This window comes from Bemisia tabaci, chromosome 2, assembly GCF_918797505.1.
Source record: "Bemisia tabaci chromosome 2, PGI_BMITA_v3".
NCBI lineage: Eukaryota > Metazoa > Arthropoda > Insecta > Hemiptera > Aleyrodidae > Bemisia > Bemisia tabaci.
Genome location: NC_092794.1, coordinates 56,113,192 through 56,134,149, shown reverse-complemented (window position 1 = coordinate 56,134,149; position 20,958 = coordinate 56,113,192). Strand labels below are relative to the sequence as shown.

General features: G+C 35.8%; 1 protein-coding gene across 4 annotated transcripts in view; it reads left to right on the top strand.

The window, feature by feature from the left end:
• msps (msps cytoskeleton-associated protein 5) overlaps nucleotides 1-20,029 on the top strand; it is a 36,079-nt gene extending 16,050 nt beyond the window's left edge. For 3 of the 4 annotated variants that reach the window (XM_019047204.2, XM_019047201.2, XM_019047200.2), the window contains exons 17-35: nucleotides 510-746; nucleotides 1,346-1,672; nucleotides 2,952-3,143; nucleotides 3,493-3,606; nucleotides 4,421-4,573; nucleotides 5,634-5,837; nucleotides 7,028-7,163; nucleotides 8,031-8,224; nucleotides 8,734-8,963; nucleotides 9,467-9,607; nucleotides 10,036-10,225; nucleotides 10,837-10,962; nucleotides 11,547-11,731; nucleotides 12,269-12,434; nucleotides 13,334-13,513; nucleotides 15,720-15,887; nucleotides 16,302-16,458; nucleotides 16,966-17,192; nucleotides 17,582-20,029. In XM_019047204.2, coding sequence (XP_018902749.2) covers nucleotides 510-746; nucleotides 1,346-1,672; nucleotides 2,952-3,143; nucleotides 3,493-3,606; nucleotides 4,421-4,573; nucleotides 5,634-5,837; nucleotides 7,028-7,163; nucleotides 8,031-8,224; nucleotides 8,734-8,963; nucleotides 9,467-9,607; nucleotides 10,036-10,225; nucleotides 10,837-10,962; nucleotides 11,547-11,731; nucleotides 12,269-12,434; nucleotides 13,334-13,513; nucleotides 15,720-15,887; nucleotides 16,302-16,458; nucleotides 16,966-17,192; nucleotides 17,582-17,671 — 3,417 coding nt within the window. In that variant the 3' untranslated portion in view covers nucleotides 17,672-20,029. The remainder of the gene's footprint in view (nucleotides 1-509; nucleotides 747-1,345; nucleotides 1,673-2,951; nucleotides 3,144-3,492; nucleotides 3,607-4,420; nucleotides 4,574-5,633; nucleotides 5,838-7,027; nucleotides 7,164-8,030; nucleotides 8,225-8,733; nucleotides 8,964-9,466; nucleotides 9,608-10,035; nucleotides 10,226-10,836; nucleotides 10,963-11,546; nucleotides 11,732-12,268; nucleotides 12,435-13,333; nucleotides 13,514-15,719; nucleotides 15,888-16,301; nucleotides 16,459-16,965; nucleotides 17,193-17,581) is intronic. The other variant, XM_019047202.2, reaches the window with a different exon arrangement.
• The last annotated feature ends 929 nt before the right edge of the window (nucleotides 20,030-20,958 follow it).

Sequence of the window (20,958 nt, the reverse complement as noted above, 5' to 3'; positions counted from 1 at the left end):
AAATAAAAGAGAAGGTACAGCAAAAATTTTGATTTTCTGTGCATGAGAGAACCATCTGTCCCGAGAGGAGTGTGAAACAAGTGTTCGTCAGATAAATTTGGGGAAATATATTAATAGTGAAATTTTTGCCTTCTCTGTGACAACATGTCAGAAATCAACCGTCCATTTTCAAATTTGTTCAGATTAAAGTCAAATAAGTCCCCAAAAGGTCATACAAGTGGTTTAACCGAAGGAGTTCAGAGAACTTTGAACAGTCAGGATACAATAAGATACAGTCCTAGCTCAATTAAATATGCCAAAAATGAAGTAAAATGGCATAGCCAAAAATGTTTAATGCTTAAAATTCTTTCATAATTCATAAAAGTAGTATTGTGGGCGCTAAGATAGAATTTTAATCGTGTAGGAAAACCAGTGAATATAGATGTAAAAAAGACACCCGCAGTTGGATTATCAAACTAATTTAGGAATTTTATCCGCATAATTAACCATGTAATGATTCCTGCTCGTAGGTTCGTGATGAAGCACTCGACAAGTTGAAAGTTATCATCACAGAAGCACGATTCATTTCGAACGGTGTCGGTGAAGCTGCAGCATTGATTCAGCAGAGACTATCTGACTCGAATGCTAAAATCACTGCATCTGCACTAAATCTTGTGATTCAAATTGCTTCTGCTATGGGCTCTTCCTGTAAAATGTACACCTCAATTTTCATACCAGGAGTCTTGAAAGGACTTGGAGATCCCAAGGTAAGTGGGCTTGGTTAACGTTCTTGTCAGGTTCTTTTTTTTTCTTTTAAAATACTTGTAGGAGAAAAAAGTAGGTAATCATTATGTAAGTTTTGAGGTAATTGCATTAGGGTGCGGCTTATTCTGGTCATGTTAGTGTGGTCATGAAGTGTGGGGGCTCATGGTGCAGCCAATTTTGAGGCGCTGTGCCCAGCAAAATTATCACATTTTGACACTTTCTCATCAAACTCAGAACAGATCGTTGCTCCTCTAACGTAAAGGCGTATCTCGATTTCAACATGACCCCTGCACTCCGTATAATGCCATGCTTTCTGGGGCTTATGAGGAACTTGAGATACGCCCTTACGTCAGAGGAGCAACAAGATGTCCCTCAGTTTAGGGCGCAAACATATCTCTCAAATTGTTGGGATTTAATGTGGAATATTTTATATAGCCCTTGAGAACCATCTAATCTATTTTACTGTTTCCAGAATCACCAGAAGAGACGAAGATAAAGTATACATAACTTTCTTCCCATGTTCGAGTTAATTTGGCAACAAAGTGAAGGGTCAACATTAGCTCTTAAGGGCCAATAATAACTTTATTTGTTCTTTTTCCAGAGTTTCATTCACGATCCTGCACTTAAATGCCTGAACACATGGGGAGAAACATGCGGTTTTCGAGAACTTTTTGACGGAGAAATGATAGCTGATGCTTTGAAATCAGGTTCGCCAGCCTTGCGAAGTGAGTTATGGGCTTGGTTAACAGAAAAGCTACCTACCCTAAAAAGTGTGCCGAAAGAGGAGCTGACAGCCTGTTTACCAACTTTGTATGCAAACCTTGAAGATCGAAATGCGGATGTACGAAAGAATTCAAACGAAGTGATCGTTCCCATTATGACGCACATTGGTTACCAGGCTATGGCAGCCCAGGTTGAGAAATTAAAGGTATGTATTTGCCTTTCTTTGTCAATACAGGGTGTCTACTAGTCTGGAATCTCTGGAAAGTCCGAGGATAGTATTGATTTTTTAAGGGCGGTCTGGAAGTACTGAAAAAGTGTAGAAATTCTATAAAAAGGTGCGGAATTATTTTTTCCCTTATACCACTTGTGATTTTTAATTAAGCCTGGAAAGTATGCAATCCCCTGCGTGTTGATTCTTAGGATAGTATTCGCCTGCAAGGTTGCATCTGTGCAGTAAGTTAATCTTCAAGCCATCCCTGGAAAAAAAACTCTGGTCTTGGAAGCCGTACTTAGAGGCTATATAGACATACCTACAGCATTTGGGGCTCAGAGGCGGAAAGTTCCTGGTGTAGCACTTGGAGCAATCAAAGCTACGGCTCCAGCACCCGGAACTTTCGGTCTTCGAGTCCGAAACGGACGGTATGTCTTTTTTTTAGTGTGCATTAATGAAATTTTGTATCTGCATCATATTTGTCAAAATTCGAGTGTGAGTTTCAAATTCTTAACATTTTTTAATTTTGTCCAGTGGAGGCACTAAACACGTACTGAATTTTGCCGTTAAGGTACCAAATTCCGTAGGAATGCATTGAAAAAGTACCGTAAAAGTACTGATTTCTGGCCAGCCTGTTTTAGTAGACACCCTGGAATATCATGTTCAGAATTTCAGTGAGATAAACTGGCTTGGTCTTTTAAGCCAGCGCCCATGAATTCTAGGATGAACCTTCAAAGGAGCTGTAACCTTCCTGAAACATGTTTAATTAGGCCTTTTTTTTCCTAGCCAAATTTGGGCACCCCAATTCTTCAATTGGCTTACTTTCAAGGGTGGAAAATTTGACTACAGTTCTGCGAGCAGTGATCTGCCTTACCCCTAAAATTTTAGTAGCCACCTAGGCCAGAAAGCCAAATTTTTAGAAGTTATCTAAAATTCCTTAGGAGCCCAATTGACTTTTTGCATAAGCATATAAACTACTGCTGCTCTGCAATTGCAAGTTTGAAAAATTTGGCAGGTGTGTCAACCTTTTTAGGCGCCACAATGGCCCAGCCCCCCCCCCCCCCTATTTTTAGGAGCATTAGACGCATGGTGGCTGGGAGGAGGAAGGGAAGGCCAGAAGCCACTGTTTGCTAGATTTACACAAAAGATGCACGTCAAATGAATTATATTTTTCTCTCTATCATCTAAAATGAAAAACATTGTCGTATATGTGTGTCGTTCTAATTTAAAATTAATTTTGTTTCTTTGTTTTTTTTTTTTTTTTTAATTTCAGCCAGCCTCTGTAACAACCATCAAAGGTATTCTGGACAAAAATCGTGCCTATGTTCCTATTCCTGAGAAGCCCTCGAGTGCTAAAACAGCGAAAAGTAATGCTGCTCCAGCCACAGCATCGAAACCACAAAATGCAGCCTCAAAACAAGGGGCTGCTCCTAGTGTCAAGTCTGGAGGAGCGCTGAAGGCCAAAGTAAATAAATTAATCATTGTGATTTCTTTCCATTATTTTTTTGTAATCTATAGAAGAAACACTGAAATTTATGCTTTTACATTGCTACTTTGTATTTTTATTGAATGAGGGTCACACCTGATTTCAAATGAAATGCAATTCAGAAAATTTGAATGCACCATGATAGAACAGCAAATAAAAAAAAAAAAATCCTCTGCGCAGAATATTCAAGTTTTTTTCTAATGAATTAATTGCTTACCTTGTAAACTTTGACAATACGCAGAATACAGGTACATATTTTACTTTTGAGTGTTCCTTGTAATTGCAAATTGTAACATCATAATACAGCTTTCTTATTATTTCATTGTAGGCTGCAACTCTGAAACCAGTCTCCAGGAAAAAGGATGAAGACATTGACTCATCACCGCTTCTACAGGTTAATAGCCAGAAGAATCAACGCAGCATTGATGAACACAAAATGAAGGTATTGAGAGCCAAAATCATTGTTACTTACTGTCGAATTTCGATTGAAATTTCTTGCGTACGGGCCATTATAGCTAGCTCATGATTTAAAAGATATGCATATCAGTTGATTAAGTCATTCCCCCCCCCCCCCCATTTCACTTTAAATAAGTAAGGTTTGCAAGAAATTTTTAGTTGAACTTCGACACCTTTTCACCCATTGTTTCTTTAAAAAAGAGCTTCATACCAATATTTATGATAATGATAATTCATTTTTTATTATGATGTAATAGTCAACTTCTCTCCTGCCTGCAAATATACCTGAAAGGTCGATTGAGACTCCCTTGTCACATCAGCATTTATTAATTTTTGAAGGAATAATAATAATTGAGGCTCTTCTAGGTTTGAAACACACACCAAAAACGATTTTTTTTTTTGTGAGAAAGTATGCTAATAATAATAATTTATTGGTTCCTTCGAGTTATACAAAAGAGAACAAAGTCAAACAATTCTACATCTAGGTATACAGAATTTTCTTAATCTAGATATTCTTTTAGGTTGTAATATACATTCTTCTTGTAGGATTCATCTACCTGGATCCAGAATCCGGAGCCTTGAAATTTTTGGGCAGTAAAACTTCATTGCTTTTACTCTTCTTGATAAATAACAAACCAGATAGGGTAAAAGTACAAGACACATACATGTGCAGCACTGACCCTTGTTTGTAGCTCTTTGCATCTTTGGATTTAGTGCAAGTGTTCGGCTATACTACTTTTTGAAGAATAAAACAGAGAATTTTATTTTTCAAATTATCACCACTTTCATTTCTTTTCCAGGTCATCAAGTGGAACTTTACTACGCCAAGAGAAGAATTTTTTGAGCTTCTGAAGGAACAAATGACAACTGCCAATGTCAACAAAACTCTCATCGCAAACATGTTCCATGCTGATTTCAAGTATCATTTGAAGGCAATAGATCTTCTTAACGATGTAAGGACTCAAGATAAACACTCAAAAACTTGTCATTAAAAAGCCGTAACTCACTTTTATTATTTCTCTTTGCCAAGGGTATTCTTCTGACGATCATGTAATTTTGGTAAATAGGGGCATCATGAAACAAGTTGCTACTTGAAGAGTCTGATGTTGAATTCGAATTCTATCACCAATGGCTCTGCAAAACCATTTCAAAACTCATATGACATTTGAAGACTTGGGAATTAGGATGCTAAATTATTTTTTTATTGGAGCTATTGGTATTCAGTCATGAAATGACAGGCACCAGGTCCTCAAATTTTCATTAAATTTTCAAAGCCAATACCAGAAATAGCGTGAATGTAGCAACTTGACAATCATACTGAAGAAGGATTTTTCAGTTTCTTAATGTGGCTTCTTTTTCTCTCAATAAACTTTCAGGATGTTTAATTTCATGACTCTTCACTACTTTCATCAAATGTAATTTTTCAAACACTTGGAGATGTTATTCATTCCCAAGTTTTAGCAGGTTTTTTTAATGAAAGTATGGGTATCATTAAGGGCGGTTTTTGGGCTCACTCCGAATTGCCTGGACTCTACGATTTTTTTTTCATTGAGGGTCTATGTTTTACAGAATGTTGCATGATTTGGTTATTTTAAATTCCTCTTTGGGTCTAATACTGGCCTAAACGCGGGTCTGAAGGCCGAATTTGGCGAATAATATAGGATTGTGGTCGAATGCCAAAGAATCGGCATTTTCTGCTGAAATTGGTCCTCAGACTCATGTTTAGGCCATTATTAGACCCAAAAAGATACCAGCAATGATCAAAACATTGTTGAGTTGAAGAATTCAGCTAAGGTGGGCCCAAAAACGATCAAACTACCCTCACTGAAAAACTTTCAATCAGTAGAAAAGCTAAAATTTCTCATTAAAAAATGTCCTCTGTAAATCATGTATGTATGCGGGAAATTTTTTTCTGAAAAATTCTAGAAAAGCTCTGCCTTCTCAGAACAAATCACAGTCATTCTTAAATTACAGCTAATTCACAAAAATTGTAAGTATCATTCATTTTTTCAGGATCTAATGAACAACATTCCTGCCCTCAAAGCTAATTTAGATTTGATTTTAAAATGGATGACGCTCCGATTTTTTGACACAAACCCATCAGTTCTGCTGAAAGGATTGGAGTACTTGCAGACTGTCTTCTCTGTTTTGATCGAAGAACAGTATCAGATGCTCGAGTTTGAAGCTTCAGCATTCATCCCATATTTAGTACTGAAGGTAAGATTAATAATCAATCGTATATGTTTTTACCAATTTTACATTGCTTTGTACTATCTTTTTGCTCTTTATTTGCTTCTCTTATAATATTTTATTTTTATTCTAGAAGAAGGTTTAAGCGGCATTATTGCCATGAATTTAGTCTTTTCTCAACCAAGAGTGAAAATCCACTAATCTCTGAGCGTTCCAGTCAAAGTCGAAGTACTTAAAAATTTTCGTATTCTATCATCTAGTTGACCCAATGAAGCATTTTATCTCCTTGTACTTCTGTAAATATTTAGACTTGATGCAATAGCTGTTCATAAGTGTTTAAAAATCAGTACAAAAAAAAAAATAAAAAATAAAAAAAAAAAAAAAAAAAGGCCAAATCAGCAACTTCCACAATTTGTACCCTCTGAAACAGTAGATTAGAAAATAACTTAAATATGGAGAACCGCAAGAAAGAAATTTTAGAACCGTGTACAGAAGTGCTCACTTGCCTGTAAATTGTCCAAATTGTGCACGAGTTTTGTTGGCTCCACTTTCCAGATTCTTCAGCAAGACTGGATAGAGAATGGTGTTGTGCTGAGGATGCAGGAGTGTGGAGCTGGTGAAATGCATAAACAATTTTGAAAAGTTGCGTGCACGTGAGCTTTTCTTTACACAGTTTTGAATTGATTAAAATATTGCTTAAGGGCTGGACACACATTCAAAGTGAAGCTTCAAAGTGGTGGCTGTTTAGCCAAGTGTTGCCATTGATTACCTTTAAAGGAGAGCGGCCTACTCTACTTATTTTGATGCATTGATGCACAACCCTTGACTCAACAGCCACTACTTGGGAACTTCACTTCAAACGCGTGTCCAGCCCTTTAGCCATCAAGAGATTGCATTCCCTGCCGTACTCACTTAGCAGCATACTTTCTTTGCTTTTTCAAAATCATAAGTCTGTCAAGGCACATCCTACTTTTTCAATAGTTTTCTGAAGCTAATTCTCTGTAGTTGTGAATGTTTGATTATTGATGATTGTTTCCCATTTTCATTGTTATTCCATCAGCCTTCACTTGGGAAAGAATTTTTTTTTTTTTTTTAATACTTTTGTCTGATTCATTACTCCAATTTGTAATGTTGTGTCCAATTCGTTGTGTTTTGCACCAGTTGTTGTGTTATCATATATTGTGTATAAAAATTTGTCCTGTTTGACCGTCTTCCAGGTTGGAGATCCGAAAGATGCAGTCAGAAACAGTGTAAAGGCAATCTTCAAACTTATTGGTTCTATATATCCTGTCAGCAAACTCTTTACCTACATTATGGATGGTCTGAAGTCTAAAAATGCTCGCCAGCGAACAGGTAAGTTAATGGTTTTGGAGAGCTGCATGATAAATTCATTCGAAATGAACAAAAATGGCTTAAGTTTGAGTAGGTATTGATTTTCTGGGAATTCATAATTGTATTATCAATTGTGAACAGGGGTAAATTCGTGCGGAATATGCTATTGTGAAGATTATATCTTGCAAATTAAAAGTTTCCTATTAAATACTTAACGCAAATAATTGATAAAAACTGTCAGTCTAACTCGGTTAATCTAAAGACAGCACAAAAAATGACATTAATCTCTCAGAAAAATTGAATCTGGAATGAGCATTCTCACACATCTCACTCTTTAATGATTGAAAAAATTTATCCGCTCATGCAACAAAACTTTAAAAACTTTTGATGAGTTTACGTAATTAATAATTTATGTAGGTATTAATTGTATTGGAGTTTGGATTGTAGCCGAGTGCTAGAAATAATGTAAAATTTCTTTAAAGAACTTACATTTTATTAGCAAATTTATACGGAAGTGTTCGCTTCAAAAAGCTTCAGTATTTTGTTAATAAAATGTAAGTTTTTTAAAGAAATTTTACATTATTTCTAGCACTCGGCTACAATCCAAACTCCAATATATTCAGTGCTACTACCTTCAGACATTGCATTACAATGTTCGCTGATTTTGATATTAATTGTATGCCCTACTCTTTTCACTTATTGTGCAGAACAATTTCATAAGTTTAACACCTAAAAAATTTATCTTAGTGGTATTTTTTGGAATGAGAGCATTCTTTATGTGCTACCATCTCACACAATTCTTTAAAAATCTCCAGCAACGAATTTTTTTTCAAATTAAAACAAAAATTGTTTCCAACTTATAATTTAATGAACAATCCCTGTTTTCAGAATGCCTTGAACAGCTAAGCTGGTTAATTGAAAACTTTGGTATCAGCGTTTGTCAACCAACACCAGCAGCGGCACTAAAAGAAGTTGCTCGTCAGATCTCTGACAGAGATAATGGAGTCAGAAGCGCCGCCCTGAATTGTGTAGTGGCTGCATATTTCTTAGAAGGAGAAAAAGTTCTTAAAATGGTTGGTCAGGTAAGTTTCATTTTCATATTTTATCCAGTTGGGTGTACAAGAATTTCTTTTTCACTGCTCACCTAGTTTTTCTTGAAACGTGAAGCTATGGTAATTTGATCCTGTTTCTTGCAAGTCCGCAAAAATGCATTTAAGGTGAAGAAAAAGTGAGGGAAAGGTAATGAAAACAAGCAGTGAACTCTAACTTAGTGTATTTGCCTTAATTGTATTAATTGTTGACGAATTAGTTAATTTTTGACAAGCTTCGAAAAATTTGAAGCCAGCTTGCCAGTCACTCTACGGCAAGAAACCAAGGTACTCAATACATAGTATTGAGGAGGGGGCTGAAATGATTGCGTATATTACATATACGCTTTGAAAGCAGGACTTTGGGAATCTCCGGAACTCTTATTTTTAGGACTATAAAGAAAGGGTCCTTGGAAGTGGTATCAGGGTCCAATGGTTTAGTGACATCAATCAATCGTTGTGTTAGTTTATAATTTTGTGAGTTTATTTTCGTTCCCTTCCAGATCTCCGACAAAGATATGTCTCTGCTGGAGGAGAGGATTAAACGGATGAGCCGGAATCGGCCAGTAGCCAGCGTTCGTCCAATCCAGCAAACGCCGCAAGCTTCAAGAGTCCCTGTACAGCCAGAACCGCAAATGCAGCCAACCCCAATGAAGCAGACTTTCAACAATGCAGATTCGGAGAGTGATGAAGAGCAAAACTACGCTGAAACTACGCCTCCATTAGAAAGGAGGTTTGTTCTTTAGCAAGTTACTTCACTCTTTTCCCCTCCCCCTCTTTTTTTAGATTTTGACTTTGCAGGACATGAGGCACATTCAAGACTCACCATTTTTGTAGGAACATTCTTCATGCAGGGATCTTAAATATAGTTATTCCGCACCAAGTTGAAGTGCTAAGAGTGCAAGAAGTTCTTTGCCCCTAAGCTTCTAAGGTTACCCTCTTATTGTTGTTCATTCAAAACTACTTTGCCTTCACTTTACTGTCCCTGTGATACTGTGCTCAGTAACACCAGATTTTTTACCGGAGTTCCATTGACAGAAATGCTACCCGTTTTTATCTTGTTAAAGCACATCAGGCAGCAACAGCTGGGTGCTTTCTAGCTCAGCACATCCTCATCTCAAAAGCATACTAAAAATACTGCCATCAGCACATCCCAAGACCTGTAACTTAGGTGCGCTTCTCTTTCTGTCTGGTCATCTGATTGACCCTGCTAACTTGCAATATTTCTCTTTACAGGACATCACCGAAACCATTAGTAGAACCTCATTTTAGCCTTGATTCAGCAATTTTAGAGCAGATTGAAGCCACGCCTGTCCGGTATCACATTCCTAAATTAGCTGAGCTAGACTTGAATTTCCTGTCGGAACCTCATGTGATGTGAGTATATTCCCTGTTAATTTGTCCTCATTTATTCCTTTGACCCACATTTGTTTCTTTTGCTGAAGGAAAAAAGGATCATTAGATAGAAAAGTATCTTGAAGACAGAATTCTTGAAATGTTGAATAATTTTTCCCAGAAGTGAAATTTTGTTAGTCTTGTAAAAGTGCACCCAAATAGACCTTAGAAGTACCCGGACCAATTTAAATTTCTGAGATGCTCTCTTTTTTTGATTGTTATTACCGTTGTGTCAAATTAATTTTTTTATGTATGAGCCAGTAGCCCTCTTTGAGTTGAAGCCTCCATTATCTTCAATTTTCGTAACCTCAAGGGTCTTCTCAAAGGGATGGAACATAGTTTGTTTCAACAGCTTGAACCTTTTCTAATTTACTTCCTATCTTTTCTTTTCTATTTTTATGGACATGAAGGTCGCCCTCTAAGAGGAAGCCTGAACCAGTAGTGTCACCATTGCGGCCAATGTCGGCAGGCTTCTACACTAGCCCGATTAAAAATGAGAATTCCAAAGTAGAAAAAATCATCAGTAATTTATACAATGCTAACGTGGATACTTCTGTAAATGCAATCAAGGAGCTGGACGCTGTTTTCAATTCTGATCAGGTTTGTTACTTTATTAGTGTTTTTTTTTTTTTTTTTTTTTTTTTTTTTTTTTTTTTTTTTTTTTTTTTTTTTTTATTGATTAAGATCATTTCTTTGGGACTTGAAGTCCAAAAATTGGTTTATGAACCCTCTAAAGTGTTGCAGCCTTATAGTGAGAGATTATTAATTCAATTCACTCGTAGCCAATATATTCATTAATTTCATAAATATAAAATAATTAAATAAGTAATAACTATTTAATAAATGCATAATAATTAATACATTCAAAGTTCTTTTTTTAATGTATTCAAAATCAAAGCATATTGAACTAGTGAGACATTTCACAAGCTGCAAGCACTATTCGCTTGCTGGTGGATTAAACTAGCGGTCGCATACCAGTATCAGTATCATAGTGTGGGCGCTTCATAACGCCTGTTTTCTGTGCGAATATTCTCTTAAAATAGAGTTTGAATAATGGTGCTCAGTTCTAGCAATTATAGACAGCTTTCATTATGCTCTTTAGCGAATTTAGTCCAGGGGTTGCTAACTCAGGGGTAGTGCCACGCACGATGTGCTCAGTTTTCAGATTCTCAATATAGAGAAACTAATTCCTCATCTTTTGTTTGTTTCAGGAGGCACTAGGAAATTATGTAGAGCAAATAGTCTTTCAATTAGCAAAACAGTTAGATCTTCTTAGTGAATCGAATCATTCAGAGCTTGTACAAAATTATAACGCTATTTTATCATTCCTTTTAAAGGTAAATTTACCCATGATTTCAGTATTAAAAGCACTGCAAAATTGTTTTTTCTAGTTCTGAAAATATTTTCTGACAAACGTTCAGTTTGGGTTCTCTTTTAGTCTACGAAAGATTCCTATAGATTGTCCTACCAACAGAGGGAAACTGGTTTCTCAAGCTTTGGATGTTTGGCCGGACACAAAACTCATTAATGCTTTTTGTATCAACCAGTGTGGAACTGATAATTTCAATAAGCTCCTTATTTTCTGACTTATTAAATTGTGCATTTTTAGGAGTTGGGGACATTGTAGCTACCTTGACCAATTTTACCTAACCAGTTTTAGCCGAACATCAAGTATCTTATTTATGGCCAAAGAATAATCAAATATTCAGTCCTATTAAGACTTTCTTTTCGGTGCCCAAATGGGCTTTGTTTTGACTAAGAAATTCTGACAGGAAGATGAAAAGGCAATGATTTATTATTTCACCAAATAATTATTGTAATTTCAGAAGAGATCTGGAGGATCTCTCTCAGAGATTTTAATGAGTCTAAACCAGTTCACTCCCCTAATTATATTTATTATAAAATATTTCTCATTTTTCAGCTTTATAACCATCCTCAGCTGTGTACTAAAGCTTCAGAAGGGTCATTGCAGCAACTCTTGATCCAGCTTATATCACTGTTGATAGAGAAGAAGGGAAGCGATAACTCAACAGGAATGTTTGTTCGTGCTGTGAATTCTCTAGTTTTTCGAGTCATCGACCGATCAGATCACTCAAACGTAATCTGGTCAGTAAAACTCAACCATTCTTCATCTTTGCTAGAAGATAAAATTTTAAGAGCAATTGTGATTCTGTTCTGTTACATGAATTTCTATAAATGGTGTAATTTAATTCCTTTGAATCTTGTAAATTCATTTTGAATAGGAAAATTATAATTACCAGGTTTACCGAGAGGCTTTGGAGTTGCACTATATGGTGTGAGGTCAGCTACTCTTATTGCTTTTATTGACCAATTTATAAATTTACATTTTATTGATGAAACTGATTTTCCCTTTTCTTTTGGAAAAATTGATTTGAAAATGAGGTTTATTATAGAAGGGGGGGAGGGGTTGAAATGAAAAAAAATGGCTGGCCAGGAAAAAAATTGGGGCTGGAATCCAAAAAGTTCTGACATAATTTTTTTACACCTAATAGTGCTGGAGCTGTTACTTCCATTTATTTTGCGATATGTACTGCCCATGCTACATAATAAACAAGAATAATTTCGGTTTATTATTTCTCCTTTCTTATTTTGTCCTAATTTTTTTCCTGATGTTGATTTCAGTGCACTACTTAAATTACTGCATCTAAGCATCGCATCTGATAAATACTCAGCGCATTTTCAAGAACTGGTCATGAAGTGTGTCTGGAAGTTATTGAAAAAACTGCCGGAATGGTCTGATGAAATAGATTATGATAGAATACTATTTGTGATAAACGCGTTTATGAAGGTAATTTTTTTTTTCTACCCTGATAATTACGGGGATGCAGAATCTGCCATTTTCATGTGCCTGCCTATCAGGTTTCCTTTCTTTCATTGGCTTCCCACAAGAGTTCCCATAAATTTCAAAAATGTTTACCCTTTCCATCTTTTTTTCTTTGAATTTAGACTTTTGACTCTCCAGTCTTCCAAATTGTTCACGTCACGCTACATTTTCATGACTCCTGGTGAGCGTCGATGCAGGATTGGCATTTTCTGCCTCTGTGGATGGTGATAGTTATTGCAACCGTGTTCATAAAGCACAAACAGCAAAGGCACTTAAAGTTGAGGAAGAGTCTACATCTGCTCTAAGCTTTGTTATGAAAGTAAAAGATTGGTGAATTCAAGTTGCAAATGTAAAACAAATAGACAACTTTGTGTTTGTTTTTGAGCAATATTACTAACAAAAAAGAAAATAGAAAAAAATTATTTTGGAAGAGAAAAGGGGCTTCATAGGTCGTGTTATCAGAGCAATTAATTTCAATAAGCAAGAGAATGAGGATTGGAAAACTTGAACAATTTTACTACCCATGTAAAAACTTAAAACCTTATCTACCTGTAAAGAAAAAGGACAAAAAAAGACGGGGGATGAGGGGGAAAAACACGAAAATGTTTATGAATGGCTCTTCACCTCTATCCACAGAATTTCTCAAGTTGATAGTTTGCCAAACTTACATAAATTTTACTTATAATAAACCCGATTTTTAGGTCGGACCTCTTGTGCAAATTTAAGTCAACGGAGAGGAAAAATTCGGGGCTGATAAATAAATTCTTGGTTGTGTTTTAGATCTTCTTTTATAATATCTGCTTTAAAAAATGGAAAATGCTTTACTCAAGAAGTACTGAATATTTGTTATTCATGATTTTCAGGAATATCCATCATCATTTTGGAAGCAGCAAGATTCTGATACTCCTCTAAGAACTTTTAAAACAGTGCTGCATACTATGGTAAAATGTAAAGGCACAGACTTATATGTACATATCAGGAAAGTGGCAAATCATCCCGGTGAAAATTCAGAGCTTGTTTGTTATGCTAATAAACTATTCAAAGTAAGTATAGCTGCTAATAGGAATTTTTCTTTGCTTCAAGGATGTTGATCAGCCATGAAGTACTTTTTGCCAGATAGTAACGGAGTAGATGCTTCATCACCATAACTGCAGAAATTTTCCCAGGTTTTGTTAGTCTACAATAAATATGACTGTTGCAAACTTCTGCTAGAGCTCATATGAGTTGCTATCTGTAGAAAAATGCTCAAAAATCATGTTGAACTTATTAGGAGAATTAGAGTCAATAGTGATAGTTGCTTCCACCTTCATTGGTTATTTTCATGAAAAAAAGGTGACTTGGTAATCGGAGGCATTACACAAAGTGACAGAGAAAGAAAAAATGGTGTAAGTTTTGATAACGGAACATTGCTAATTTTGATTTGCAGAGTCCTAAAATGACCTTGGTTTTTTGGTGGGGGGGGGGGGGGGGGAGGGGGGTCTTTTTACTTGCAAACTCAATCACATAACCCCCATAAACCCATTTAACATCATGAAACTCTCATATTGAAAAATTGAATTTTCCCAGAAGTGCATTTCTCAGTCTCGGACCAACACAGAAAATTTGATTTTTCAAAAGGTTAGTGGTCAATGGGAAAAAACTGAGGTCATTTTTTGTTGGTTTCCGTGAAGAAAACCAAGTGAAAGTGCTCATCAGACACCTGGATGAAAATGTGCACCCCTCCTATCAGCTGAAAAATAATGGTATTAGTTTTATACGGGGAGTTAAATGGATTTTTTAGAGGCTATAAATTAAAGGTTGTACCTCAAAACAGAAACCCAAAACATGGAGGTCATGTTTAGATCAATGGATTCAAAATTAATGAAGTCTGTCTGTCAGAACTTGAGGGCATTTTTATGTGTAGGTTAGTGTCATCGAAGGCCTTTCGCAAAGAACCCCGCACAGAGCTTGGGGTCAGCGGCTCTCGATGAAAGTCGATGAAACTTCAATAGATTGATACGAAGCTCATAATTTAAGGGAAAGCCAAAAAATTAGCTCTTTTTTGCGAGTAGAAGCCGAGATATTCGCGATTGAACCCGGACTATTTTCTGTGCGGCGGAGGTAAATTCTCCATGTCGCCTTACCTTGCTTGAGCACTTCGGCCAGGAAACCCCCTCTCCTCACCAGGTAACTACGATGTCGCATTGTTTACACTCACTCCTTTCATTAGGACGCTCCGTTCGGGCTGTGCGATATGGAGTTCCCTGCTTCTCGCACCTCTCCCGTGCCGGCGCCGCCGGCCAGTTTAATCTGAAATGTAGTTGCTGAAACAGAATTGACAGATTCGGGGAGAGGGAGGGAGTACGGCATTCGCACCGGCCGAGCGCATAAGCACCTATCTTCACGTGAGTGACGTGAGGTCTGATCGAGAACGCCGAACAACGAGAGGAGAGGGGACTCGGAATTCTTCCGCCATGCTGCGGCATGATAGAAAATAGTCCGGATTCAATTTCGAATATCTCGGTTTCTACTCGCAAAAATGAGCTAATTTTTTGGCTTTCCCTTAATTATGAACTTTTTATCAATCTATTAAAGTTTCATCGACTTTCATCGAGAGCCGCTGACCCCATGCTCTGTGCGGGGTTCTTTTTGCGTTGGAAATGAGGTGCATTTTGAATTAGTGAGTGCCATGTGATGCTGATGTCCAGTGAATTTTTCAACTAATCAAAATCAAAAATGGATGAATCAACAAAATTCAAAACGTAGTAAATAAGGGGTCATTTCCTTTTGCCCAGAATAGGTCGAGAAAAAACATGGCATCCATCTTATCTGTTACTGAATTTTTTTAAATTTATATTTATTTTTAAATTTGCACTTTACTCGTAATTTTTAACAAATTTAACATCACTAGAGGTAATAATTGCACACTAAGATTAAATTTAAATATGATTTTTTCAAGCTGCGCAGCAGAGAATTGATGATATTAATTTCTACTCTATTTTTCAATACCGACATGTTCTGCTACGATGAAAGAAAAAAGAGAGACAACAGCTTCTCGAAAAAGTCGAATTTGTTGGAAAGAAAAGATGAACCTCTATTGAATATGACAAAAGATCGTAACATGTTCTAACATGAAAATTCGCCTCTGACGTTCAAAAATCTTTGAAATACCCTGGACTATAGCAGAATCAATCTTTCATTTTAACTTGAATAATTCTAGCATAATTCTGAAACTGAAATTTTTCTCATCATTTGTATTTTATTTTAAAGCATTTGAAAGTTGAGGAGCACGCATCAAATGAAAACGGAAGCAAGAAAAGTGAAAACGAAGATGGTAAAACATCAAATGGACTTCCTAAAACACACTTATCGAAACAAGTCCAAGATCAGCTGACAAATATCTTCCAGAAAATAGGATCACAAGAAGAAACCAAAGTGGTTAGTAGCAACATTATTTATCACCCCTCTCAAACCTTGAAACCACCTAATATCATCTAACGATGGAATGAATATGTTCTTCATATCAGACAGAACTTTCCTGAGCCTTCGAATTTCCTTGATATTTATGTACTATGATTTGATTTTCAAAGCTATGAAAATAATCGGAAGCACTCACCTTGAATTTTGGGTCTAATTTTCCAGAATTGTAATTCTCTCATTTCAGTGAAACAGTAAGCTTTTCCTTTAAGAAAGTAATTTCGAATATTGAAAAGCTGTTTAAAAGCGGGAAAAGTTCTATTATTTTTAGCTCGAACATCTGAAAAAACTTGATGGGGGTCGTGTACTTTAGTTTTTTCTTGGCAGCATGAATTCGGTGGCTAGCTTTATAATTGAGTTTGATTTTTTTCACAGGGCTTAAATCTATTGTATGACCTTATGTGTGAAAACCCGGACATCAGCATTGAACCACACTTATCCAAGTCAAGTAAGTTCTTCCAAGACTACATTCACCAAGGACTTCAAACTATCAAAGAAGAACGCAAAAAAACAAACAGGCTGGACTTATCAGGTGAGATGGGCCTAAATGATTTTTTTCTTAATTTCTTTGACCTCACTAATCTCCTTCTAATCCCTGTTCATGAATTCTAAATTTTGCTGGTCTAATAGAAGATTAAGGAAAACGTGCAAGCACCAAAAATAAAAAGTTGCATTGAGTAAAAAATTTAAATCCTTGCACACAAAAATATTGCGCAACTATCACAACTTCACCAAGTACCAAGCTCTAGTCATACGTCATCATAAGCACATAATTTATTCTGTCCTAAAAAGGAATACCTTCATTCATGTGATGTGTTGCTAAAATTACAAATATTCTCTTTTATTTCACTTAAGAAGCAAAATCGCTCGGCCATTAATCACTCGAATGTTAGCTGGTGTTTTCTTTATTTTGATCAATAAAAGGTAAAGGTTTTTTTTGCCATGAGGTAATAGACAATGTTGTGATCAACATTGTCTATTACCTCATGGTAATCAGTAAGCACTAGGATTTCTATTTGTTCTTGTTTTTTATTTTCAGGAAAAGAAGGCGAGAGTAAGACATTTTATGAGAATAATGGGAATTTTGAAGGAAAAAATGATGACGGGGATGAATTCTTAAGGTACAAGAAACGACTCGAAGGTCTCCAAGCTCAATTCAGCTCTACGCCCAAACTCTCTGCCCTAAGTCCGAATCCGAAAATCTCCCAAAATAATGATTCCAATTCTCTTTTTGCCTCCAAAAATATCAACTCTAACAAACAGACTGTAAGTTGTATCATGTTTTGGTATTTTTATATATTTATTTATCTGAAGGTCACTGGAATTGAAATAAGTTACAAGTCAATTTGGTAGTACATAGAAGGATTGCTTCTTTCTTTCATACGCTCAGCATCATCAGTGCATCATCATCATACCCATTCTTACTGTGCCAGGGAAATAGGCTAAAAAGGGACAAATTTTTACCAACAATTGGAAAAAGCTCTAAACAGGTCTTGTTAACTGCGCGCTGTCAGACGGTTTTGTTGTGAGGCGCACTGTCAGCAAAAACTCCTTTGTCATTATGACTGACATAACATGCAATACTTTAAAATGAAGGCTTGGATTCCTCTCTGTTTCTTTTGCTGGATCGGTAATACTTCTGATTTTTGTTTCAGGACTCATCGGCCGAGTTGACATTCGAAGCAATCCAGCAAAGACTAGCCAGAGTTCAGCTGGATCATCCAAACAAGAATTTGTTTCAATAATTCTGAGCAATCAAGACTTGTTGATATATCAGAAAAGTATTTTTGTATATTTATTCCACTTTTAATTTTTAATTTCTTGTAAATTATTCTTCCCATGTAAATTATTTATTTATTATTTTTAATATTAATTTAGATTTAAACTTGCATTAACGTAGCGTTAGAACTGTTTCAAATTCCGAGGCAGTCGAGGCATAACTCTCATTAGAATTAATGCGATAGAGTTAGTTTTGTGATTGCATTGTGCCCTTTTGTCTCATTAGTCAAAAAATTAATTTGCCTGATATTGTAAATCCAGTTAGTATTTTTGTTCAAATGAAGGTATTTTATTCGATTCAAAAAGATTACCAGCTCCCGAGTTTGAAATACCATGCTCAGGAATGAAGTAGGTTCTATGGTGCATTGCAATTTATTTTTAGTATTTTTTCTACTCGTGAAAACGGATTTATTAGACTCTAAGAAAAAGCAGGATCATTGTTCTCGTATGAATCTGTATGAGGCATTATCCAACATAATCGTACTCGCATATTAAGTAATCTTCATGTTGACCTTGAATTTCTTCATTTTTTTCAGACTAGGGATAAAAGCAGCTATTGTGATAGATTTAGTTGAATAGCCAGGTCTAGAATCCCTTGAACCAGTATGAGAAAAGTTGTTCAACTACCCAAGTAGCATCCAGTGTCCCAACTCTACTTTAACGACGGAAACTACTTGGTGGGAATTAGTTAAGATATTCAACTGAAATTTTTATACTTCCAACTGAATGTTTTTGAAGCTATCCATAAATGTTGTCATTTGTATGGCTTCTTTTCCAATTATTAGACTCCTCCTCCTCTTTTTGTCGCTAAGGTGGATCTTTTGCACTTTGGAGAACGATTCAGTTGTTGATCGATCAATTGATAATCCTTGGATTTTTGAGCATTTCTGAAGAATTTCTATGCAACACATCCCATCACGCTCTAATGTGTCAGGTATTTTCACACAAAATTTGACCAATGATCAATTTAAAACAGCTTCAAAAGTACCCGAGTGAATATTGCAAATCGAATGGTAAAAATGTTAGCATATATTAAATCAGGACTCATTTTCGGAGTTATTTTGAAGTGCTTCTTGGTAAAATTGAGTACACAAATATCTGACGCTTTTCATCATGAAGTGATACTCCAAAATTCTTTAGGAATGTCCCAAAATATGGAAATCATCAATAGATGAACTGACCACCGAATTGCTCTACGAAGTGCCGAAAAACCATGTTAAGTAAATCCCCTCCCTCCTTGGCAAAAAAAAAAAAGAAAAAAATTGATGGTAGTACCTTTGTTTCTCTTTCCTCCTTTCAGTTCAATTACCAACAGAACTATAAATTTAAAAATTAGAGGAGATTCTTATATCGCAAAGTATCAAATTATGAGAATTGTACTATAACAATATTTTTATGAAAGTGCTAGTATTGATTGCATCGATCGGAAAGTTCGAAATTCGTTGTTCTTGCCATCCATTGATCAATTTTTTCACTTCTCTCAATCTGTACATAAATAAGAGAGAAAAGAACGGAACTTATTTTTTGAGCAAACCTTGTTTATTATCTATGAAAATATGTCAGGAGTCTCATTTAATCATTTTAATTCTATTTTGACCCTTGTTTTTTTTTTTTATTATTATTATTAGAAAAAATCGATTACCTTACCTGTATTGAAAATTTTGAACAAGCTTTAACTTCCCTCAGTATTAGTATTACTTACCTTGAAATCATCAAATTTTTTTTTATTTGTTATCATTATAGAGCTGAGAAAAATGCTGCCCACTAACCTGAGATGCTTTTCAAGTCAAATGTAAATCAAGATTTAGAATGGAACTTCGTGTGATGATGTTTCAGACTGTTTTGGATATGTACATGCATTTCTGTGTTCGGGTCAAGATCCAGACATATTCAGATCGAAAAAGCAGCACTAATACTTTGATAATAACAAATGACAGATGTGTTCTACTAATAGTAGTGAATAAAAAATAATCACTCAGATAAGTTACTAAGTCTCGAGAGCAGATTTGAACAATCTTCAAAATATCAATTCATATCTTAAATGTTATGCAAGATCTTTTTGATGGCAGGAATGCAAGCTTATACATATCCAAGATATATCTCTTGTTCGGATAGCTTTAGGTATGAATGTGTCCAAATTATCTGAAAAATCATCACACAAAGTTCCAGGCTGAAATTTCATTTCCATTTTGAAATCTCTGTTTAAGAGCACTTATATGTTATTGCTTTCAGAAACCGTTCTTCGATTATAAAGCAGAGTTGTTTGTATTTGCTCAAAAGATTTGTGAACCTATATTTTGAAAAATAAATTTTATGAATATTAAGACCTCTATTATGCTCTTCCTTTAGCTTGAAAATGATGTGAAATATTCTAGCACTGGGAACCTTCATGACAGTGCTACGAAAAATCCAAGATTTCTCCTGAGGAGGTTGCTGCTGAAAATTTGTATAGAAGTCTCTTCTCTTATAAAATTTCAAAGCCATCTATATGGGAGGTGTAATTTGCAGATCTACCTACTATCTCCTCACTGAATTATTTTGGTTTAAAACCTACTAATTTCCAGTGTTCTTCTGTTGACCTGAAATGAACAGTTTAAAGTGAAGAATATTGTGGTCAAGAGAAGGTCTGTGCAAATTAGTAAGCTTTGTTGGAATTGGTATACCTATGGTGTAACTTCCAAGGCTAGTATCTCAATTTTTGTCGGTGTTGAGTAAGCCGCACAGACAAGCTGTAGCACATGTCTTTTATATGCCAAAAAAATGTTGTAGTCATTAAAAAAATCTTTAAGTTACACAAGAACGTAATTCTAGCTCCTTGTTTTGATGCTACCGTGCCAAAAACGTAAACCGTAGTTTTTTTCTCATCATTTTCAACCATTGACAATATGTTCAACAATGCGTGCAGCGCCAACGAGCATCTCATCATTGCCATCCTTGGTATCTCTCACCTTCCCACCTCTAAAGAAAAGGAATGAAGACTGTTATTTTGCTCTCCCAATACCTTGACGTAGAGCCACCCGTTTTCAACCAAGCTAAAGGAACAAATTTTGATAACAATCCCATGAGGTTGTTAAAAAAGGCATCTTCTATGACCAGCAAGGATTTTGACACTCGGATAATCATGAAATTGAATGCATCAAAATTGCAATTTAGGTTTGAAAGTTGAGAGCTCAGGCTTTGTAGGTGTAGATTTTTCTTATGGCCTGTTCTTGAACCCCCAGCCCCCCTCCCCCCATTTGGGCAGCCCTCAGCC